The sequence below is a fragment of the Brachyhypopomus gauderio genome, chromosome 15, assembly GCF_052324685.1.
Source record: "Brachyhypopomus gauderio isolate BG-103 chromosome 15, BGAUD_0.2, whole genome shotgun sequence".
NCBI lineage: Eukaryota > Metazoa > Chordata > Actinopteri > Gymnotiformes > Hypopomidae > Brachyhypopomus > Brachyhypopomus gauderio.
In genome coordinates, this window is record NC_135225.1 from 19,082,627 (window position 1) to 19,106,611 (window position 23,985).

The 23,985-nt window shown below is 42.4% G+C and overlaps 4 protein-coding genes across 6 annotated transcripts in view; 1 reads left to right on the forward strand and 3 right to left on the reverse strand.

Moving 5' to 3' along the window:
- LOC143475947 (uncharacterized) overlaps positions 1 to 23,985 on the reverse strand; it is a 71,575-nt gene that overhangs the window by 37,057 nt on the left and 10,533 nt on the right. The gene's annotated exons all lie outside the window — the stretch shown is intronic.
- On the reverse strand, positions 365 to 3,254 carry LOC143476995 (uncharacterized). Of its 3 annotated transcripts, none has more exons than XM_076975424.1 (4): positions 2,887 to 3,254; positions 1,717 to 1,809; positions 1,564 to 1,640; positions 365 to 1,350 (listed from the first exon to the last, which is right to left on the reverse strand). In XM_076975424.1, the coding sequence occupies exons 1-4, from the start codon at positions 3,031 to 3,033 to the stop codon at positions 516 to 518; spliced, it is 1,152 nt and encodes a 383-aa protein (XP_076831539.1). In that variant the 5' UTR covers positions 3,034 to 3,254; the 3' UTR covers positions 365 to 515. The 3 variants fall into 3 exon arrangements, with proteins under 3 accessions (XP_076831539.1, XP_076831538.1, XP_076831540.1); XM_076975423.1 differs by having other exon boundaries at positions 365 to 1,353; XM_076975425.1 differs by having other exon boundaries at positions 365 to 1,353; positions 1,717 to 2,753.
- Positions 3,245 to 18,137, forward strand: LOC143476184 (uncharacterized). The gene is made up of 24 exons (XM_076974245.1): positions 3,245 to 3,672; positions 4,174 to 4,308; positions 4,602 to 4,694; positions 6,185 to 6,322; positions 6,522 to 6,698; positions 7,452 to 7,616; positions 7,891 to 7,956; positions 8,122 to 8,239; positions 8,437 to 8,542; positions 11,127 to 11,362; positions 11,850 to 11,975; positions 12,239 to 12,365; positions 12,743 to 12,911; positions 12,997 to 13,209; positions 13,428 to 13,545; positions 13,743 to 13,848; positions 14,154 to 14,389; positions 14,876 to 15,034; positions 15,303 to 15,429; positions 15,634 to 15,802; positions 15,888 to 16,151; positions 16,661 to 16,819; positions 17,219 to 17,380; positions 17,638 to 18,137. Exons 1-20 carry the CDS (start codon positions 3,585 to 3,587, stop codon positions 15,667 to 15,669), a joined length of 2,739 nt encoding a protein of 912 aa, XP_076830360.1. The 5' UTR covers positions 3,245 to 3,584; the 3' UTR covers positions 15,670 to 15,802; positions 15,888 to 16,151; positions 16,661 to 16,819; positions 17,219 to 17,380; positions 17,638 to 18,137.
- Positions 22,682 to 23,985, reverse strand: part of LOC143476764 (uncharacterized) — a 7,819-nt gene continuing 6,515 nt past the window's right edge. Inside the window, exon 8 of the mRNA XM_076975107.1 lies at positions 22,682 to 23,091. Within this exon, the coding sequence (XP_076831222.1) occupies positions 23,068 to 23,091 (24 nt within the window). The 3' untranslated portion in view covers positions 22,682 to 23,067. The remainder of the gene's footprint in view (positions 23,092 to 23,985) is intronic.

The following is a 23,985-nucleotide window of genomic DNA, read 5'->3' on the forward strand; positions in this document are numbered from 1 at the left end:
CAATGTTCGGGTGGAATTTCACAAATGTCCGGTATTTAGTTTCGGTTCGCTTGAGTGACATGTCATCGTCACTGAAATAAATTTCCAATTATTTTGCTTTTGTGGCTCCGAGTCAAAAAGGTTGCCGACCCCTGCTTTAGGTCATGCTAGTCTGTAAATATTGGCTGCAATGTTAAGGTACAGTGCAATATGATTAATTGTATAAAATGCTTTCACTTTTATATGTAAAATTGACACAACACAATACAACATTATGTATTTCTTAACTTTTACTGTATTTGTAAAAAATGAAATGAAAACAATAGTAATACAATTGACAGAATAAATTGAAATAGTTTAATTGTTCATGAGTTCATGTCTTCATTATGATTTTCTATTGCTTGGGCATAGAGAGGTATTTTGGCATGCAAATGTTAAAGAAAAACATGTCACACCTCCTTTTCACCTCTTCTAATACACTGCTATCTCTGTAAACTCGCTGCACAAAGATATCATCATGGGCACAGATAACTAAATCACACCACTGCATACCAGTAATCAATAACTGGCACTGAATTTGCCAATAATAACAATGGCTCTCCTTCATTTTGTGTAGGCCTTGTGCCACTTTTAAGGAATTTGCAGTCTACATAGCTTTGTGTATTTGGGCACTTAATTTCAACAAGCCCAAATGATGGACGCTCAAGTGGGTCATATACAAGTCCATCAGGTGATGCACCCAGCCAAGATGCATCTGGATGAATAACTAGCCCACACTTGGTCAAGTTCAAGTTTTTCAGATCTGCATAGTCCTTTAAGGCCCCTGTTTCCATTTCAAGTCCCCTTTTCATGTGTGCTGTTTGTCGTGTCCCTCGGATTATCCTTTCTGCCAGGCTTTCTGCAGCACCTGGACCTCTAACGTGGCTCACCTCTCTGAAATGCGACGCAGTCACTCTTTCTCTCCTAAGTGAATGCCACTCAGGTGTAGCACTTTGGGATCTTGTTGCCTCCTCAATAAGGTGTGACTGTGACAAGGTCACAGAAAGTGAGCTTAGGTGTAGCTGTTCTTGGTGTGTTGGCACAAATGAATATTCAGGTGGGCTTATATGGTAACATTCTAGTGGCAGACTCGGGAATGGGGGTGCATCCTCATGTATGACAACACTGTCAGATGGAGGTGGTGGTTGTTGATAGGACAGTACACTGCCAACTTGTACCTTCCCAAAGATGGAGTCCACAAGTGGCTTGTCAGGCGAGATGTTCATTGTGCAGATGAGTGGAAGAGAATCTGCTTTCATTCCAGCGTAGACTGGTCCAGGATTGAGGGTGGCCGGGTGTGGGAGCTCACCGCTGTAGCCCTTGAAAAGTATACTTCTGAAATAAAAGAAGAGTGAATAACATTTATTTTTACACATTGTAATCTGTTCACGAGCACAACTGATTGTGAATCACATATCACATGTCATCTGAAGTACAACGAGGCTAAATTAAATTTTGAAGAGAACAGGGTCTTATCAGATGATCAAAAGCATTTATTTTTTTACCACACACTGTAATCTGCCTATTAAATTTGGTACTACATACCTAACTCCACTGGCTGTAGTAGCACCTGGTTTTGGCTTTAGGACAACCATGGCATCCACGGGTCCAGGCTTCACCCCCTATTAATTTAAAAGATGGTGTTAGTAAAGTGACTGTGATACATTAACTAACATTAAATAATGAAATAAGACAAACCATTGTTGGTGGTTTATGCCACTTCTGTTCTGTCTGTGTGCATGAAAGGACAGGAGGGACGACAGACATGCCAGATTCAGAATAATGAGCAGTCTGGAAAAGCAATGCAACCAGCAACACAAGAGCAGTTGCTGTTAATGAGCACAACTGGCATTGAATCACGTAATGTCATCTGAAATACACAAGAGGCAAAATGTAATATCCTGAAAAGAAGACTTCAGCAATGTCAATAGGCGCAATATCTGTCCCATCATGTTGTTAGTGGTGAATGTCACTTGTCTATTGTCTCATGTAACGTTTGTGCTGTTTTGCATCACTCTTAAAACACTTGGCTATACTGTCTTTCTATTCTACAGTGTTGTGCATGGTTCAATCAACTATAAATTAAATATATTTTAGATGTAAACTTCATTTTCACTCCAGATGAAATGCTTACACATAGGAGTGAAACAGGCCTACTTATATTTATATTATTTTGTTGTTTCCACCACCTACAACAGAACAGGTTTTACTTCAACTGCTTCTTGAAGAGTGTTATCAGAATATGTTAATAGGTGTAAGTGTTGAAGCCACATGTTAATAAAGAAGTTAAGATGAAAGATTTGAAAGACAGATTGACAGATTTTAGAAAATGCAGTTTGAAGAATAGCTGAGGTGGACTATATTCTGCTTTTGAATCATAGAGGTAGATAACAATAGCTCGAACTATAAAATAAACTCCCATTTGTTTACTATAGGCAAAATAGACTGCTAATGATTCCCACTCAGCTACTCTGCATTTGGCTACCATTGTAAGCTTTAAAAACCAATGCCTATGTTTATCACAGCTTACGTGAAGTAAGAGCAAGGATAAAAGATTGAACTTGTGTTGAACTAACTTTTGAACTTGTTCAACAGAACTTTGAAAGTGACACTGAACAGAACTCGTGTCATTTTAACCAGTCCTACTCTCAGCTGGTGTGGCGTATCTGTTTTCTTCATAGATCTGTAGCAGTGAGCCCTCACTGTTATCTCGTTAGCCTTACTTTTGCCTGATACTTCCATCAGAAATACAAACATGTTTTAAAAGGCATTTCTAGTACTAGGACAGGTTGGTTCGTTACTAAAAACAACATCACTTCATTAGACTGCCACCTCAGGCTAGCTAGCTAACTAGCGTCAGCCACTTACCTTCAAAATTGCAGAGGTAGGATGAAACGTAGAACTTGAAACCCTTTTCAAGTTTACTCTGTGTCGTTGTACTTGATGCTCTGACAATACGACGCACATCGTTGACGGTAAACTTCGGGAACTCCTTGTGAATTTAGACTCGGCCATAACATCGGCACTTCCGTATACCAACCGGAACTATGGTACCATCCTGACACCAAACGAGGAAGTGGTGCGTGCACCTAGGCCAATCAGCGCAATACCAGTTTCAAATGACAGCAAAATTGACCAATCATATCTTCCCTCTTAGTGGGCGGGCTTAACTGTATGATAATTTCCGCCCGCTGTGGCGACGCTAGCTGTCGTTAGCACCACTGCTAGCTAGCTTCTATTCATGTCTTTGATGTATATATATAATATAAACGGTCTCTGGTATGAACCCTTTGGGTACAAGCCAGGCTGCATCAGGTTATTGTAGCAGCCTGGCTGATTTGGTGTTTTGGTTAGAAAAATAGGAAACTGTGATATCACGTGATACTCAACTTTGGAATGTTTGGTTGGGAAGGTGGAATGTTTGGATTCAGTTTTGATGCTGAAAAGCTCAGAACAAGTCGCAAGACATTTTGCTCTGTGAATTACGATACATACAAAACTAACAAATCTCTCTATTTTTTCTAGATCTTTCTCTCTTTCTATTCTTTCTATTTTTCAGGTGGAGAATGAGTTTTTACCAAAGGAGAACTGACCAGCCAAGGCCTGGACAGGAACAGAACCACTTCATAGACACACCAGGTTTTACCACTCGTGGTGAGAAAAATAAATTTTCATATACTATACATAATTTTATACTTCTATGTAAGACAGTATATTAATTCTTATGAGTATGGATTCTATAGGCTTATTCATAATAATTAAAAGTTAAATATACACATTTATATAGTGGGTTTTTAAGGTTCAGAAAAATAACATGTATATTTATTCTACTGATGACTGTCAAGCTCTGTATTTCATGTGTACAGGATAATATAATTAATGGAGCATGGGTTATTTCTTTGACTCAGCACAATTTTCATAAATCTTAACATTGTTCATGTGGCCATGGAAAAAGCAAATAAAAATAAACATTTTTAAAAAGAAACAGATTTCTAACATGACATCACAAATTCTTAAGGATTCTCCCCACATTCTAATGACATCACATGGCACCATAGCCCTTGTTATAATCACTTGTTCATTGGGAAACACAAGGCATTTGAGCCTCACTGGGAGGCATGCTGGGTTTCACTTTACCTGCTGTGGGATTTTCAGGTGTGCCCTACAACCCCCAAGCGACAGTGATCCACACGGATCCCTGTGGACCAGCACCCTTCCCTCACAGAAGGACGGCGGGACCCTCAGATGTCGGCCATGTCTACATGCCTGTAGAAGGACCACTCCACACTGGTACTGTGTAACACTGAAGATTACATGCGTATTCAACAAACCAAATAACCATGCATGATGAAGTAGAAAAAAACATTTATTACATTTGTTTGTAAGGTCTGGCAGAGGTGTAGAACCATCAGCTTTCTGCACATGACCTGACCAGTAAAACATCAGTTTTATCAGAAAATATGACATCACATATTCTTCAACATTGTAATGAATTCACATGGCACTGTAGCCCTTCTTATAGACCTGATGATCTTAACAGTACACGCTCATGCTTCTTCTGTGGGTTGGTGTTTTGCATTTAGGCCCTGACATGGAGAGGCGGAGACACCTTGCTCAGCCCCATGTTCAAGGCGAGGTTCTGAGGCAGATGGATCCAGTCTACCTCCAGCCTGCTGGTGGGTTCTTCATCGATAACTGTCTTCTTTCATATAGACATTGATAAGATATTTTTACTAGGCACGCGGACTGTTTTTACAAACATTTGTGAATGGGTCACTCTCAGGAGCTCAGTGAATTCCAGCGTGGAACTGTGACAATATGCCACCTGTGCAATAAATCCAGTCGTGAAATTTCCTCGCTCCTAAAATTCGACAGTCAGCTGTATTATAAGGAAATGGAAGAGTTTGCGATTAACAGCAACTCAGCCACGAAGTGGTAGGCCACGTAAACTGATGTAGCAGGGTCAGCTGATGCTGAAGTGCATAGTACGAAGAGGTCGTCAACTTTCTGCAGCACCGCAATCGAAATTTGTCCTCCGCTCTTACCCATCTGTGCAATTAGAACACACACACACACACTAGTGATTACTAGGGGGCTGTGGTGCACAGACCACATGCCCGGGGAGCAGTTGTGGTTAGGTGCCTTGCTCAAAGGCACCTCACTCATGGCCTTAGGCCTGAGAATCGAACCCACGACCTTCACAAGACCCGGACCATGACTGCCAAGTGACCATGACTGCATATTTGTATTATGAAACATGGGGACAGTATTTATTAGAAACAGGGGAAGACAAACGAATGAACCAGATGGACCAGAGGAAGACATATGAATTTAATGTATTTCATGTTCCATTCATTACTTTAGCTGTGATATGTTTGGTGTAGAGTAGAGCACATTAGAGTGGGCACCTTGACGACCCACATACAGTGTGGGTGTACTGTGACACTCGTTATCTGCTAGGCGGTTGTGTTTAGTCTAAGGTGATAATGCTTCGAATCATTATTATACCAGCATAGTATAATACTGATAATACATGTATATGGATTACAGATGTCATTTATCACTATTTTAGTACACCCCCAAACAGTCTAAACAAAACATTGTCATGTTGCTTTGCTGGCTTCTGATACCTCATCTGGACTGCTGCCAAAGCATATATCTATTAATCTTTGTAATCTATATAACATGGCTTCTTTAAGTATTGGGTATCACCTGGCCAGCGTTAAGCAGTGGTACGCACTTCTTTGTACCCACTTCTGTTGGCAAGGACAATGTGAGCTTACAAGCAAGACTAGACTTGAATGTTTTATTGCAGTCAGTTGATTGTGCCAGCACCCCACTCCCCAGGCCTGCGCTGTTCCGATCCACAGCTCTCCACAGCTCTCCACAACTCTCCCATAGCCACTTTTGCTCCTCACTGCCATCTGCAGATTTGATTATGAATTTAAGTTTTCTTAAATGTTATTCAAATTGCTCCTATTCATTAGCACATTTCGTTTATCCACTTAATGCTACTCTTGATATACATTTGAGCCATGCCAAAATATCGATTATCATAATCTATTATTGTTATTTAAAATGCAGTATGATCTGCAGGTCTTAATTTCATATGCTGGTCTGAAGATTGAACGTGTCCTCTACAGTTCTGTCTGTGTTTCATGTCCAGGTTCAGTGGAGCCTCCCCAGCTCCACTCTTCAGGGTGGAAGAGAGAGAGAGTGGGGAGATTTCACCGGAGCGGCAGACATCTTCAACCCTTGCTCCCAGACATCTTCGAAGCAGCTAACCCCAGGGATGCTGGTAGAGGTGACTTATTGATGTTGGCTTTACTTTATATGTCATTGAAATACCTGTACAAAATGTAGAATTTATAATGTTGCGTAATTTGTTTTGGTATTGGTAAAAACGATATTTGGGAACAAGGAGATCAGTTAGTCAGAAACTTCACTCAGGTGTCAAATGAGCGGAGCTAAACTCATGATCATGGATGCCCTTTCCCATGCAGGTTTGCCCAAATCCAGCCGCTTGCTGCCTGGGAACCCCCCCGGGTCGTTCCTACTGCCCTCCTACCCTCTGGTCACTCTTCCGGGAGTGCAGCTCACTCCCACTCTGCATCGTAGACTACACAAGCGAGACACGAGCCCTCGGTGCAGAGACCCGGACCCGTGGAGGGACAGTACTGGTGAGCGCATGGCTACGTTGCTAAGAACATACTAGGCACACACAGTGAGGCATGGCCGGTTATTTGGGTGCCCGGTTAAGTTAATTTCGTCTTGCACTAAGCTTGTCTTGCACTTGTTCCCACGTCAGTGGTAAAGTGATGAGCAGACCTAATTTTGTGGTGTCATACATACTACATGAATTTAATTTTAACCAAAAAATTTGCATATACTTAGATCATTTATAGTCACCACTTGTTAAATGTACAAAATACTCAAATTTGATGATCTTCATCTGACATGGTTTCACTCAGTAATGGAACAGTGTCTAGCAGAGGCGAGATGTGTTAGCCATTAGCAGAGCTAGGCGGTACTGTAGTTTGGCACTTCAGTATCTCCCAGTATCAGAATTAAAATAATTCTGAAATAATTAAATTGAATCAAATTGTATTGAAATGTAAGATTTCATGAACTAAAAGAATCACAACTAAGCTAAACTAAAACTGGGTCACACATTTACTGAAGCTCTGATAAATGTCTTCCTGCTTCTGGGCTCACGGATGCCCTGCTTTCAGTTATTCAGTACTACTTCATTGTGCTGCCATTACATGAATTGTAGCAAGATGCATATGAGAAGTTGCCGTTCTCCGTCCATCTTGCTTGAATCATATTTCAGTGGCACTTTCAGATAAAGAAACATATGCAACGTAGTACTAAGGCACTGAGAAATGTTATGGTGAGTTAATTTCTGCTAATGTCCTTATTCACCCATGCAGGTGAAGTTGACTCCAGCAGGTGTTTCCCACTGCCTGTGCTCACTTCACGCACGACAGTCACCTCGTCAGGACTGATGAGGCCTTCTCCGCCCACCTTCACAAAGTTGCCTCCACTCCCCAAACCTTCTGGCCGAGAGCCTCTCCGTGCATTCAGGCCTGCCAAAGGTGAGCTCACTCTTTTGATCTCCTGGAAATTGCATCCAAATCATTTGCTGCACCACCAACAACAAAAAAAGTAAAAAAAAAAAGTATTAAAAAAGTAAAAACTGCTTTGAAAGCCCTATACTACAAACAAAAAGGCCCTGCTGATCCTCTTGTACATTGCTATGCCTGCACCCATGGACATGTTTTTCTGCACCATGAAGAAACCACTATGAAACCAGAAGTTATATTTGGGATTTTTGATGGAGTACGTGTTAATATGTATTGTGCTTTTCAGGATCTCAAGTGCAACGCACCAGGGCGTCCCCTGCTGAGGACATGTGTGAAGGAGTAGTTGGCAGAGGTTGGAATTGATTTGCTGTTAACACTGCATTACACAACAATGTTTTAAATCTAGTTCTCCATGTTGAATAATGTTTTGCAGTCTTCAAGCTGATTTGAACCAAAGTTGAGCTGGTAGCCCTAAAAGTCCTAGTCAGTTTGTTTGGGTTCTTTTATTCCTCTCTAGATGAACTCAAACCAGGAACTCCCAGGAAGGATCCCCACGAGCAGCAGACTTTAGGGCCCTTCTCCAAACCAGACCTTGCTCTCGCTCAGAGCTTCAGACTGCTTAGCTCTGATGACTGGTAAGTCACACCTGCAAAATTCTGAAGCATTTGGCTAGGGCAGGTTAAACAGCAAGTCATTTATGGTGTTCTGCATATATGGTAAGTATGCATGTATTTAGAGAAGTTTTTTCCTCTTTGTCCCTTTTCTTGTAGCATTTTTTTCTTTCAGTAGCCGATGGTTACAGTGTGTGTCTATGTCCAATATCTTCATACAGGGAGAAGAAAATTGAAGGATTGATGTCCATCCATAGATTGGCTCAATATCATGCTGATGTGCTTGGCAGCAGGCTTCATGATGTCTGCATTATTCTTATTCAAGAGGTAAGCCACTAGATTTGCTGACTGTGTATCTGTCTGAATTCTAAAATTGGCAGACACCATCAGCATGTACATATTACAGGTGATGTTGCTGACAAAGTCAGCCAATTTTAGTCAGAGTTAGCATGGTACTTTGAAATTACTTTTTTATAAAAACATTTCTCATTTAATTGAAATTCAGATGGCATATCTAACTAATTAGTGATTAAGGTTGTAGCGGATACATATGTTAGTTTATGGATTATGAACGGGGCACCATCCTGATTGCTCAGGAACCAGTATTGTGATAACGGAGTGAGGTGGAATATGGTTTGATCAGTCTCATTACTAAAGGGTTAAGTTCTGGTTCCGCGCAGTGACCTAATACCATCGACCAAAATATGCATTTACCACCGTGACCAGATGAATAAATGTCCACATTTATTAAATGGTTAATGTTACAATTGATACAAAGCATATGAATGATTTGGCTCAAATGGAAATTAAACCTATATGTGAATTTCCTAATCTAAACCAAGGATATAATAGTGAACAACAAAGAATATAAAATTAAACAATAACAGCGAATGATAGTTATCGACGGTCATGAGGTTTAAATGGATTATATGACTATCCTTAAGCTTGCCTAACTAGCGTAGGACCCAGTGACGGACACAAGGTCTTTAGAGAGAGAATAGAAAAGAAGAAAGAGGAAGTTTGGGCAGGTTAATGGCAACAGTATTTACTATTTTGGACTCCGGGAGAGATAGAAGCTGGCAACCCCAAAACAGCACATGAACTGAGCGTCTTACTTCGAAGAAGAGGCGTGGTTATGCGGACCAACCGGTGCGCGTTCACGGTTCATTCCTTCAGGCAGCTGAGGTCTGCGGAGCAGGTCACGTGAGACGGCTCGAGTCGCGGAAACTTAGCGGTGACGTCACAGTCGCAGCTGGAGGGCGCAGACAAACTTGTACAGATACTTGACTGAGAAAGAAGATGAGCTTGACTTGAACGACTAGACGAAATAAAAGTACTTTTGACGACGAAACGTAGAATAAAGAAAATAAAATAAAATAAAGAAGAATCTTCTGTGGGACTCGGTGAGAGCTTTAGTTGCGGTCTCTTGGCATCGCTCTACTGGACACTGCGGTGTTCGGCGTGAGTCCATCAAACAGTCGCGATGGTTTGGCGTGTTCAAGTCTTTGAGTCTCGGCGAGTCTGGCGAAGTTCTCCAAGTCTTCCCAAATTACCAGGCTGCCAAGCTCGTTGTTTCGCTTCGAGCTAGGGCTTTTAAAACAAGTTTTAGGGGCGTAATTGTAAGGCGCTTTTATGTTCATCAGGCCATTGACCATTGGCCTTTATTAATAAATATTCATGACCTTTGCCCAGACAGGGGAGAGAAATAGAGAAATAGAGAAATAGAGAAATAGAGAGAGAGAGAGAGAGAGAGAGAGAGGGAGAGAGAGAGGGAGAGGGAGAGGGAGAGAGAGAGGGAGAGGGAGAGGGAGAGGGAGGGAGAGGGGAAGCGAGGAGTGCCCGTCTTTCCAGGTCTAGTTAATGACTTAACCAAAGAAGACAGATTAACACAATTCTAAGACAAAGTAAACTATTCCTAAATAAATTGTCTTACATACTCTGCCTAAACAAGAATTAATTTGGTTCTATTAGTCTACACATTGAGCCATTCTCAATTTCCACTTTTGGACAACAAATGACACACAATGCACAGACAGGCATGAATGTGAGGTCACCTAAGCACACATGAGAATGATTACATTCGATGAGTAACATACAAACTAATACATAGATATGCATCAATGTGGTGTTTTTATACAGTAACACATATTCTAATAAGATCACTTAATACTGAATACATGAAAGATCATAAGTTGTGTCTTTGTCAACCACATGGCACAGTGTTCACATTTAAATGGTCTTGTGGTCCTTTGTTCTTAAGGCTGGAAAGCTGAATACTGGTTTCAAGAATAATTAATTTTTCTTTGTATGGAAGGTAGTCAAGTTCGGTGTCTCTAGACTGCATTAGCCGAGCTGGTTCCTGTAGGCTGAATCCCAATTCTGTGTACAGTTCAGATTTGGAGTTACAGAGATCTCTGAAATATTTGTATCTTCAGCTCTGGATTATAACACAGGACGTAGAGTGGGTTTAAACTGTGGGCAATCAGATAAGGTTGGAATTTAGAGTTTTATGGTCCTTCCTGACTGTGGTCCCAGTGTCCTCCGACGAAGGTTGGTTTTGACCAGCCTCTCTTAGATGGCCTCTCTCCCAAGCTCAGGAGATCATAAGGTCAGCATTGTAGGCTTTTGGGAGGTAAACACCATTGTGGATGTGGGTCCTTTGGGGCCTGTTGCTGTTGTAAAGAATCAGTGTTTATCTTTACATACCATCAAAGAAATCTGGGTGAGTCAGTCGCTCAGTTCTAGGCAAAGGATTCCCTTTTGGGTGTCACAGTGAAATTGCGTTTAGCTGTCTCCGATACAAGGTATTTAGGCCTACATAACACATTGCAGTGGTGGATTATACTTATTACGATGGCGGTGGCAGTGTTGGATGTGGCTGAAACAAGCTGGAACGTCGTCTTTCCTGCAGGTGCTGCACCTGCGCTCTGCCGTGTCCCGCATGGCTGTGGTGTCCTTGAGGGAGTTGTACTCCAGCCTGCAAAAAGGGATGGACCAGGAAGTGGAGGCTACAGCTAAGGTCCTCCTCCACAAAGCAGCGGAGTCCAATGGCTTCATCAGGCAGGACGTGGACACAGCTCTGGACAGCATGGTGCAGAACTGCACCCCCATTCGGAGCATGAACGCCCTTCTCGCTGGAGGACTCTGGTCAGTTAGCCTGCAGTGAGCTTTAAACTGTGGCTTTCAGATAGCAACAACGAGCACAAGAAGCTAACACAGCACTGATTTTGGCTGCTGTTTTTACTTCTCCATTGTTCTTTCAAAATATTGCCCTGGCCTATATCAATATTTTTAGTTATTTATCCTCTTAAATATTATTTTTATTGCGTTCCATCTCCGCTCTGCTGATCCAAACTGCCCTTCACACCTCTTAAAGAATAGGCTAGTTAGCTAGCGCACAGAGGACATACAAACATTTTCTGTTTAAAAAACTACATATGTAAACTAACTGGTGCAAACTAAGCCATCGAATAGAATATGTTCATTTGATTGTGCATGTAGATCACACATAAGGGTATTAAGTTTCTTTATAGAAGCTAAAAGTTGTACTGTATACATTGATTGGATGGATTAATAGTTATTACCTTCTTTTTTTGAATGCCCTAATTTTTTTTCCTTCTGTTTTCCTCAAAAGTCATCTGAATGCTGCAGTAAGAAAGTGTACTGCTCGGCACTTGGCTACTTTGGTAGAGAAGATTGGTGCAGAGCGAATTATTCCTGCAGTCTCCAAGTTGGCACAGGACTCTTCCCAAGAAACCAGGTTAGTACTGTGATCAGAACGAGAATTCTACAAAGCTTGTTCAGTTTCCCAGATAGTAATCTTTTGCTGATTCTTTTACTCTCCTGATACTCTGAAGTCAGCAAATGCTGGTAAATTGCAGAGTAATAGAAGGACTATTGTGTTTTCTAGACACAGACGTCCTTGTAAAATTGTGTGCTGTAAGATAAATGGTCGGTGTGCTGTGAGTATTGGATCCCTCACTCACGGTTCTCTCCTGTTTTGGGGTCTGTTCCTCGTCTCAGGCGCTTGGGCCGGCGTATGCTGCTGTTCCTGTCCTCCCACCATGACTTTGATAAGATGGTGGAAAAGTGCATCCCTGCCAAAGACCTGGCAACCATCAGGAACACTGTCCTCACTCTGAAATCCAAGGTGGAGATTCATGTTTGGATACATGATGAGGAATTTTTATCCCATTCAGCTACTATGCCCCATGTTTACTCACTAAACAAAGCATATTCACAAAACTTTTAGGTGAAACAGACTGCAATAAAAAAAAACATCTAAACTGTGATGGTAGACATATATTGTAAACAAATACTAAAGTACAGGGCAGTGCGTGGCACCACACATTGTATTTACAGTAAGGCATGCACAGTGTAGTCCCAGACCCAGTAGTTAAAGGACAGAGCATGGTTCAAAATGAACCGGCTTGAAACCTTTGGGATAGAATCAAAGTATGAAGCAACATGTGGACTTCAATATCATCACTCCATGTTTTGTGGTGATTTGTACGTGTGTATTCCCAGGAGAGGACAAAGGTGTCTAGGATTCCAAGATATAAGATGCGTCAGCCTCGTCTGGAGCAACAAGAAGCTCCAGCCGCACAGGCGGAGCGGCAGAACACGCAGCGAATGAAGCGCAGCCTTAGGCACACGGTGAGGGACGTGAGCCCAGACGACGCGGCACCTCTGAAAGGTAACGGCTGACCTCGACAAACGCTCCCCTGCTGTTTCCTGAGAACCTTACCTTACCGCTTACCCGTGAATCTCCTTCCCATCAGACCTGCAGCTGAACAGTTGTCTTCCAGCCCAGACTAAGACTGGTGTCCTCCTGGATGATTTGCCTTCGAGCCCCAGCAACGCACGCACCCCCAGAAGTCCCGTCAAAAGTTTGAGTCCTCCGCTTCATCCCAGCCCCCCCACGGCTGTCCCTACTACAAACATGCTGCCACGACGCAGACGAGCTATCAGACTGATCAGACCACGTGACTCTGGTGAGTGTTGCCTGCTCTTCAGCGCTTCATGTGTGATCACTGCACTTGCATGTAAATTGCTTTGCTGTTAACACTGCATTACACAACAGTGTTTTAAATCTAGTTCACCACATTGAATAATGTTTTGCAGTCAGTCTTCAAGCTGATTTGAACCAAAGTTGAGCTGGTAGACCTAAAAGTCCTAGTCAGTTTGTTTGGGTTCTGGTATTCCTCTCTAGATGAACTCAAACCAGGAACTCCCACGAAGGATCCCCACGAGCAGCAGACTTTACGGCCCTTCTCCAATCCAGACCTCGCTCTCGCTCAGAGCTTCAGACTGCTTAGCTCTGATGACTGGTAAGTCACACCTGCAAAATTCTGAAGCATTTGGCTAGGGCAGGTTAAACAGCAAGTCATTTATGGTGTTCTGCATATATGGTAAGTATGCATGTATTTAGAGAAGTTTTTTCCTCTTTGTCCCTTTTCTTGTAGCATTTTTTTCTTTCAGTAGCCGATGGTTACAGTGTGTGTCTATGTCCAATATCTTCATACAGGGAGAAGAAAATTGAAGGATTGATGTCCATCCGTAGATTGGCTCAGAATCACTCTGATGTGCTTGGCAGCAGGCGTCATGATGTCTGTATTATTCTTATTCAAGAGGTAAGCCACTACATTTGCTGACTGTGTATCTGTCTGAATTCTAAAATTGGCAGACACCATTAGCATGTACACATTACAGGTGATGTTGCTGACAAAGTCAAGTCAGAGTTAGCGTAGTACTTTGAAATTCCTTTTTTATAAATACATTTCTCATCTAATTGAAATTCAGATGGCATATCTAACTGCTTAGTGATTAAGGTATTTCCGCCTACATAACACATTGCAGTGGTGGATTATACTTATTACGATGGTGGTGGCAGTGTTGGATGTGGCTGAAACAAGCTGGAACGTCATCTTTCCTGCAGGTGCGGAACCTGCGCTCTGCTGTGTCCCGCATGGCGGTGGTGTCCTTGAGGGAGTTGTACTCCAGCCTGCAGAAAGGGATGGACCAGGAAGTGGAGGCTACAGCTAAGGTCCTCCTCCACAAAGCAGCGGAGTCCAATGCCTTCATCAGGCAGGACGTGGACACAGCACTGGACAGCATGGTGCAGAACTGCACCCCCATTCGGAGCATGAACGCCCTTCTCGCTGGAGGACTCTGGTCAGTTAGCCTGCAGTGAGCTTTAAACTGTGGCTTTCAGATAGCAACAACAGTCACAAGAAGCTAACACAGCACTGATTTTGGCTGCTGTTTTTACTTCTCCATTGTTCTTTCAAAATATTGCCCTGGCCTATATCAATATTTTTAGTTATTTATCCTCTTAAAAATTCTTTTTATTGCGTTCCATCTCCGCTCTGCTGATCCAAACTGAAGGGTCACACCGCTTAAAGAATAGGCTAGTTAGCTAGCTCACAGAGGACATACAAACATTTTCTGTTTAAAAAATACAGATGGACACTAACTGGTGCAAATTAAGCCATCAAATAGAATATGATAATTTGATTGTGCACTTAGATCATACATAAGGGTATTAAGTTTCTTTATAGAAGCTAAAAGTTGTACTGTATACATTGATTGGCTGGATTAATAGTTATTACCTTCTTTTTTTGAATGCCCTAATTTTTTTCCTTCTGTTTTCCTCAAAAGTCATCTGAATGCTGCAGTAAGAAAGTGTACTGCTCGGCACTTGGCTACTTTGGTAGAGAAGATTGGTGCTGGCCGCTTATTGTCTGGGGCGAAAGACGTCACAGCGCGAATTATTCCTGCAGTCTCCAAGTTGGCACAGGACGCTTCCCAAGAAACCAGGTTAGTACTGGGATCAGAACGAGAATTCTACAAAGCTTATTCAGTTTCCCAGATAGTAATCTTTTGCTGATTCTTTTACTCTCCTAATCTGATACTCTGAAGTCAGCAAATGCTGGTAAATTGCAGAGTAATAGAAGGACTATCGTGTTTTCTAGACACAGACGTCCTTGTAAAATTGTGTGCTGTAAGATAAATGGTCGGTGTGCTGTGAGTATTGGATCCCTCACTCACGGTTCTCTCCTGTTTTGGGGTCTGTTCCTCGTCTCAGGCGCTTGGGCCGGCGTATGCTGCTGTTCCTGTCCTCCCACCATGACTTTGATAAGATGGTGGAAAAGTGCATCCCTGCCAAAGACCTGGCAACCATCAGGAACACTGTCCACACTCTGAAATCCAAGGTAGCAATTCATGTTTGGATACATGATGAGGGTTTTTTTTATCCCATTCAGCCACTATGCCCCATGTTTACTCACTAAACAAAGCTTATTCACAAAACTTTTAAAGCTTGAAACTTTTGGGATAGAATCAAAGTATGAAGCAACATGTGGACTTCAATATCATCACTCCATGTTTTGTGGTGATTTGTATGTGTGTATTCCCAGGAGAGGACAAAGGTGTCTAGGAATGCGAAGAGATAAGATGTGTCAGCCTCGTCTGGAGCAATAAGAAGCTCCAGCCGCACAGGCGGAGCGGCAGAACACACACAAATGAAGCGCAGCCTTAGGCACACGGTGAGGGACGTGAGCCCAGACGACGCGGCACCTCTGAAAGGTAACGGTTGACCTCGACAAACGCTCCCCTGCTGTTTCCTGAGAACCTTACCTTACCGCTTACCCGTGAACCTCCTTCCCATCAGACCTGCAGGAACGTCGTCTTTCCTGCAGGTGCGGAACCTGCGCTCTGCCGTGTCCCGCATGGCGGTGGTGTCCTTGAGGGAGTTGTACTCCAGCCTGCAGAAAGGGATGGACCAGGAAGTGGAGGCTACAGCTAAGGTCCTCCTCCACAAAGCAGCGGAGTCCAATGGCTTAATCAGGCAGGACGTGGACACAGCTCTGGACAGCATGGTGCAGAACTGCACCCCCATTCGGAGCATGAACACCCTTCTCGCTGGAGGACTCTGGTCAGTTAGCCTGCAGTGAGCTTTAAACTGTGGCTTTCAGATAGCAACAACAGTCACAAGAAGCTAACACAGCACTGATTTTGGCTGCTGTTTTTACTTCTCCATTGTTCTTTCAAAATATTGTCCTGGCCTATATCAATATTTTTAGTTATTTATCTTAAATATACTTAAATAAATACTTAAATTAAATTAAATATACTTTTTATTGCGTTCCATCTCCGCTCTGCTGATCCAAACTGCCCTTCACAGTTAAAGAATAGGCTAGTTAGCTAGCTTACAGAGGACATACAAACATTTTCTGTTTAAAAAATACAGATGTAAACTAACTGGTGCAAACTAAGCCATCGAATAGAATATGTTCATTTGATTGCACACTTAGATCATACATAAGGGTATTAAGTTTCTTATAGAAGCTAAAAGTTGTACTGTATACATTGACTGGATGGATTAATAGTTATTACTTTCTTTTTTGAATGCCCTAATTTTTTTCCTTCTGTTTTCCTCAAAAGTCATCTGAATGCTGCAGTAAGAAAGTGTACTGCTCGGCACTTGGCTACTTTGGTAGAGAAGATTGGTGCTGGCCGCTTATTGTCTGGGGCGAAAGTCGTCACAATGCTAATTATGCCTGCAGTCTCCAAGTTGGCACAGGACTCTTCCCAAGAAACCAGGTTAGTACTGGGATCAGAACGAGAATGATTCAAAATGAACCAGCTTGAAACCTTTGGGATAGAATCAAAGTATGAAACAACATGTGGACTTCAATATCATCACTCCATGATGTTGATGTGGCTTTAGGGTCTGGGTGAGATGCCTCAGGATACTCCTTCAGCTTGAGGCAGGCGCTCTATCCCAGCTGTGGAGTCATGTGTAACACCTCCTCAGTTTGCCAGAATATTTAAACAGTTAATCAAAACAACAACAAAAAAAAGTGCATCCTGATTGGAACTGCTTTGATGTTTGCCATTTTTGATGGTGTTGATGTTGGTTTAATTTGATTGCAGCCTTGTTCATTTTCTGTTTGGACACTATAACCCAATCCTTGTGTTTTCTCTCTTGTGTGTGTTCAGCAAAGACAGCAGCAGAGCACACATCCACAGCATTGCAGACAAGACGGAGTACATCAAGCAGCTCAAGGCCTGCTGGGTTCAAAAGACTTCAGGGAGCGCATTGATCAGCTGGTGGCCGACTGCAAGGACAACCCATATATGGTCATGGGCAAAATGTTCCCGGTAACTCATTTGAACTGAATTGATTTTTAATGTTTTCAGCAGCTTTCAGAAGTGATCTGTATGGGGGGGTCATACGTTGGAGAACATTAAATGCTGGCACATCTGAAGAAATATCAAAAGCTCAGATGCTCCAGAGTAGAGGGAGGGCAGTCATGTCCATTGTTAGTGTGAGCTTGTTTTACAATGTATGTGAAGATTTCACCCAAGTGTATCCTTGATTTATTTATCTTTGTTCCTTTTAAATGTTCTTTTTATAGAGCTGGTTAGGGAACTCTACCCCTGCAAGCCACAACTGGTTGAGCAGAAGGTGCTCCCTCTGCTCTGGTACCTCCTGGGGACCTCCAGCAACAGTGGTACGGTCCACGGCAGGGGTGGAAGCGTGAGGGGTCCACTGTCCACCTATGCCAAGCCCTTCATGCCCACATGGGTCTGGCACTGCTGGACTGCGCTGGTTACCAATCTTCCAATATCCGCAAGAGCCTAAACGAGTTTGTGAAGAACCTCCCAATCACCTGAGAGCTGCCAGCCAGACCTCCAGACCAAAATAAAGCCCAACATGGATTCTACTTGAAGATGGAGATGTTTGTGCATTTCTTACTGTGCCTGCACTTTAAATGAAAGAGAGAGGAAGAAAGTCAAATGTTTTTAACATTTTGAATTAGCAGAAAGCTAAATCCTTAAACTCAGAAGTCCTTTTAAATAAGGAGCACAGATTTTAGCGAATCACATATCAGGTTTAACATGCACTTTGAAATACTAACACTTGTCATGGTGACTAGATATATATTGTTCTATGATTTGTTTTTTTCTGTTGACATATTCTGAGGTAACTGTGCAGAATGTAATTTGCAGTTACCTCAGAATATGTCAACAGAGAATAACAATCACAGAACAATATATATCTATAGTCACCATGACAAGTGTCATATATATATATATATTAGTGGTGGGACTTTAACGTGTTAATTTCGATTAATTAATTACAGGGAAATTAACGAACTAAAAAGATTAACGCATGAGACACTTTTGCACCGTGGAATGTTTCTCGGTGCACGAGTTCCAGACATACAGATTATATGGATGTACAATAAGATGAGCATGGTGGAGATGACTGAAGAGGCTACGCTGGTGGATGGGAAATTTAAATATAAGAAACTTCCAGATGGAAGTACAAACACAAATAGTGTTATTTGCACTTTATGCAGGAAGGAGTTCGCTTATCACAGGAGCACTTCCACCCTTCGTTACCACCTCAACGCAAAACATGTTACGCGCAGGTCAGTAATGATAACTTGGCTGCTAAATGTATTCCTAGTACGAGCAGTGTCGCCAGTCAACACTCGACCACATGTCGGGGTTCAAATCAGAGGTGGGGACTCGAGTCACATGACTTGGACTCGAGTCATTAATATTAAGACTTTTGACTTGACTTGAAAAATATTCAGAGACTTAGACTTGACTTGGACTTTTACACCAATAACTTGGTACTTGAATTGGACTTGAACCTGTTTACTTGCAAAGACTTGATTTTTTTTACCCCAAATCTAAATTTTAAAACGCATATTAATATTTATAAAGTGCGCCCTATTAATTTCATTTCCGTCCTTCTGACGCAGACCGGTGTTACACCAGATTCTGTGACCGTCGAGTTTTGTGACCACAGGGGGCGCTATTTCACAGTTTCTGTTCAGATGCACAAACGCTTTACGAATGCTACGTAAGCTACGCTGATGCACTTTCTTTACTCGTTTTGTTGGTGTCCACGAGCCAAAATATGACACATGTTTATATTTACATTTTATCGTCTCTTAATTACGTAAACAAGATTTACCATCCCCTCACCATTGCAGCCAACATGAAATCATGAATGGGATGTACAGGTGAGCCTTTTTAACTGGGGTCACCAATTCTGACGGCAGCCATCAGAATATGTGACCCCACTGAATCTCCAGGTAACAATAGTACACCGTGAGCCCACAATAACAGAAAACAATGAAAAAATAACCCTAACCTTTTATTAGTCTATATTTAAACATTTTATCCAAATGTTTAGAATAACCATTCGTAATGACAGCATCTTGCTTACGATGAAGCTTGCTATTTTCGTGTAAAATGATGTAACGAAACATTCTTGTTTAAGTACATTTATGTAATTAGGAGAAGATAAAATGTAAACGATCTGTCATCTTTTGGCTGGCGGACACCAACAAAACGAGTAAAGAAACGCATCAGCGTAGCACAGGGGCGGACTGGCATACATTGCTACCGGGGATTTCCCCGGTGGGCCGATGGGTTAGTGGGCCGCTGGCCGCCGGTGGTTTAACTCGGCCCGTGGAGGAGCCACTGCCGCGCACTGCGGCCCGTAGTCACGCTGCTGTTTAACGGTGTTATTACCTCCCCCGTTCCAGTCAGACTAACCTGCTCAGCGCGGCCGCGGACTGAACCTGTAAACACATGAACGAGTTGGACCGCGGCCGCGGACTGGGCCAGCTGATGCGGGCTGACGGTATGCAGCGGAGATCAGAAAAAAAAACTTGTCCCAGAAAATCCGGACCGGACTACGAAAACATACAGCAATTTTAATTGTAAATAACGTTATTTTAAATGTACTGCTGTCGCCTCTGCAACGTCTAAGGCACCATGTACAAATTACCTTAACACGGTTAACACGGACGCAAGTGGCGGTCTTAAAGGTTCCAGAGCACTGCGCACTGTTTTTTTTAAGCTATTGAAATTCTTAGATTAAAACTAACCACCACAAATAGGTAAGAGGAAGAAATACCCACGTTAGAGTTGTAGGTCGTTCTTTAGGATGCACTGTGTAAAACAACTTGTTTGGTGGTCTTATGATGGCTATTCCTATGTGGCTTTGTAATCATATAATTGCTGGAATTAATATTGTCCATATGACAATAAACACAGTCATATACACTACGTGCCATGTATAGATTCATATACAGTATACACACACACACACGTATATATATATATATGTATATACCTGTTGTCTGTTCCATTTGCACAAGAGCAGATAAAATTAATTCACAATCAGTGTTGCTTCTTATCTGAACACGAAGTGTGGATGACTTGGAGTTACATTGTGTTGTTTAAGTGTTCCCTTTATTTTTTATATATAGTGGGCCAGTCTGTCAGGAACTCCCGGGCCAATTTTCCTCCCCAGTCCGCCCCTGGCGTAGCATTCGTAAAGAGTTGGTGCCTGTAAAAAAAAAGACTCGAAAGGACTTGAAATTCCAAGTTTCAGACTTGGGACTTGACTTGACGGTTGCCTGTCTTGACTCGAGACTTGACTTGAGTTGACTGTCTTTGCTTGAGACTTGACTCGGGACTTGAGGATAAAGACTTGCAAAACACTGACTTGGTCCCACCTCTGGTTCAAATTAGGAAACAAAATGTCAGAGTCCATGTCGGACAAATTGACCAATTCACTGTCGAGATGGATTGTTGTGGACTGTAGACCGCTCTCTGTTGTCGAAGGCTTAAGTAAGACGTGGCGAGTTTAAACGCCTCCGCCGTTCGGTGTCGAGCGCTACGGTTTATGTAGGAGTGCTGCAAATTGCGTCAACTGATGCAAGTTACGAACTGCCATCCAGAAAGACAATGTTGAAGAAAATGCAGCAGCTGTATGATGAGGAAAGGGAAGTAAAACAGGTTATTGTGAAGAGCGTAATGTGGCTCTGACTGGGGATCACTGGACCTCTGTTAGCAACAAGAATTATCTTGGTGTGACAGCTCATATTATAGATGATGAATGGAAGATCCAGTCATTTGCTTTGAACATGCAGAAGACACTTCTAGGCACTATGGAGATGCCTGTGTAGAGGACTTTATCGCTGTGGCAGAGGCCTGGGAAATTAAAAAAATCTAATATGGTATTTAAAACATCTTCTGATTTACTTCTTATTCTTACTATATCCTAAGCAAAACTCCCAAAATTAAACTATATTTTTGGTCAGAATTGTCAGTGTTCTGAATACTGTTTGCTCTGTTTTCTGCACTCATCTATTGGTCTATGTAGTAGACTGGTGGAAAAATAAACAAGATGTTGAGGTTTATGCTTATGTTCATTGATTCATTCATCATTCAAACTTAAATTATTATTTCTCATGTTAAATATTGAAATGCGATTAATTTCAATTAATTAATTACAACGCTTCGAATTAATTCGATTAATTTTTTTAATCGTGTCCCACCCCTAATATATATATAATAAAATAAATAGAAGGTCTCTGACATTTACATTCCAAGTAAAGTGGCGTATGCAGCAGTAGGTAAACATACTGTATGTGCAAAGTGAATGTATGAGGAATCTGGTGTAATTAGGATTAATGAATTATAAATATAATGTGCAAATGTAACAGGAGTGCAAATTGAGTGAGCGTTAGACTTAGTTCATCTCAGTTTAGAGTTCTTTGTTGAACTTGAGTGTTGTTGTTGATTTTGAAATGTGTCTTGTTTATTAAGGATAAAAGAGTGGAAGAGCAGGGAGTGAGTTGATCCTCCTGACTGCCTGGTGAATGAAGCTGTCCCTCTGCTTACTGGTTCTGGCTTGTAGACTTCGTAGTCTCCTCCCTGATGGCAGTAGGTTGAAGTAGCTGTACATGGGGTGTGTCTGATCACCCGCTATGTTTAGGGCCTTTAGAGTGAGGCGGGAGTTGTGAAGGTCTTGTAGAGAAGGGAGTGGTGCCCACGATCCTCTCAGCTGCTTTCACAATGTGCTGGAGGGACTTGCGACAGGATGCTGTGCAGGTGCCGTACCACACTGTGATGCAGCTGGTCATGACGCTCTCAATGGCTCCCCTATAGAAGGTGCACATGATTGGGGATGGAGCACTGGCTCTTCTCAGCTTGCAGAGAAAGTACAGGCGCTGGTACTTTCTTGGCTAGAGATGTGGTGTTCTTACCCCAGGACAGGTCCTCTGAGATGTCTACACCAAGGAACTTGGTGCTGCTCACTTTCTCCACAGCAGTACCATTGATGTTCAGAGGAGCATGCTGGGAGGGCAATTTCCTGAAGTCCACAACTATCTCCTTTGTCTTTTCCACATTCAGAGATAGGTTGTTGTGACCACATCCCCCGGCCAGGCGGCTCACCTCACTTCTGTAATTTGTCTCGTCGTCGTTGTTGTTGATGAGACCCACCACAGTTGTATCATCCTCAAACTTAAAGAAGAAGTTGGAGCTGTATGTTGGTGTGCAGTCGTGTGTCAGCAGAGTGAATAGAAGGGGGCTCAGTACGCATCCTTGAGGCACCCCTGTGTTAAGCACGATGGTACTGGATGAGTTGCTGCCGACCCGTACTGCCTGTGGTCTCCCAATCAGAAAGTCTAACAGCCAGTTACACATTTGGAGGCTCAGTCAAAACCATTAAAAGAAAAAGGCATTAAATACAAAACTAAACGACATTAAATATTTACAGAAGAAAATCCTTTTTTTAACCGCAGCAATTACTAGTTTAAAAGTTCTTTTATATCCCTTGAGCAAAATCTAAATTTTATGATCAGTGTGCAAATTCATTTTGTGTCTGTAGAACTGCATCAGAGTACATTTTAACAGGCAAGAAGACAAGCAAGAATATTTGTGAAAGCCATTTATGTACATATTAAGTCAGCGTGCTGACTGATCCTCAGTGGAGTCCATCCAGGGGGAGGGGCCTGCTGACTGACCACTCACTGGGCATCCAGGGTGATTTCCTAGTAGAGGAATGAAAGAATGAGTTTCCAAGGAATCAGGGCACAACCAAAGGGCTCCATACCAACAGCTATACGCATTATATCTGTGAACAGCTGTGCGGTGTGATGGTCCGGCTCTCGGAGTGCAGCCAAACTTATATGGACATGCACGATCCACTGAAGTTAGAACCAAAGATGTGAAGAAGAAGGTCAGGCACTGTTTCTTTGCTAAGTGAGCTGTACGGAAGCCAGGGTTGTGTGTGTGTGTGTGTGTGTGTGTGAGGAATCTCAGGAATTCACATGCTGTGAATGTCATGCAAAAACAAAGAAAAACACCCCCTCATGCACACACACACACACACACACACACACTACTCAAAGGCCTTCTAGCCCCAAAATGCTGCCATAATTAGACTATAACAGAAAAGTTACACACGAGATGTCACTAATAATGCCATCATACTCCACGTCTGTTCCATATATGCTACATGTATTTAACACATACCCTACCCACTACATCTCAACTAGAGTTGCTGTATACAGCTGTATAACTGTACACTTCGTACTATAGAGCAGTGGTTCCCAAAGTGGGGGGCGCGCCCCCTAGGTGGGGCGCGGAGCTATTGCAGGGGGGGCGCGGAGCTTGGAAGTAAAACGTGCACATGTGTCAATTAGGGATGCACCGATTCCGATATTAATATCTGAAAAAATTCTAGATCGGGTATCGGTGACAATGTGACCGATCCATAAAAACAGATCAATTCAGTCAAATTCTATGCTTGTATTGCTTGCTTTTCGGAGTTAGTTCAACCTTAAATATCCGCTCTGACCCAGATAGAAGTGAACTTGGACAGTTAACAGGCGAGTGAAACACGAAGCACACAGAGGAGAGGTGAATCACTGACTCGTACTCGC

What these genes read in the sequence shown, in the direction of transcription:
- LOC143476995 (XM_076975423.1), bottom strand. Translation starts at nt 3,033, where the DNA reads ATGGCCGAGTCTAAATTCACAAGGAGTTCCCGAAGTTTACCGTCAACG. An exon ending in CTACCTCTGCAATTTTGAAG is followed by an intron (nt 1,810 to 2,886) that starts GTAAGTGGCTGA and finishes TTGCTTTTCCAG; the next exon opens with ACTGCTCATTATTCTGAATC. An exon ending in GGCATAAACCACCAACAATG is followed by an intron (nt 1,641 to 1,716) that starts GTTTGTCTTATT and finishes TTAAATTAATAG; the next exon opens with GGGGTGAAGCCTGGACCCGT.
- LOC143476184 (XM_076974245.1), top strand. Translation starts at nt 3,585, where the DNA reads ATGAGTTTTTACCAAAGGAGAACTGACCAGCCAAGGCCTGGACAGGAA. An exon ending in CCCCAGGGATGCTGGTAGAG is followed by an intron (nt 6,323 to 6,521) that starts GTGACTTATTGA and finishes TTTCCCATGCAG; the next exon opens with GTTTGCCCAAATCCAGCCGC. An exon ending in CTGCTTAGCTCTGATGACTG is followed by an intron (nt 13,546 to 13,742) that starts GTAAGTCACACC and finishes ATCTTCATACAG; the next exon opens with GGAGAAGAAAATTGAAGGAT.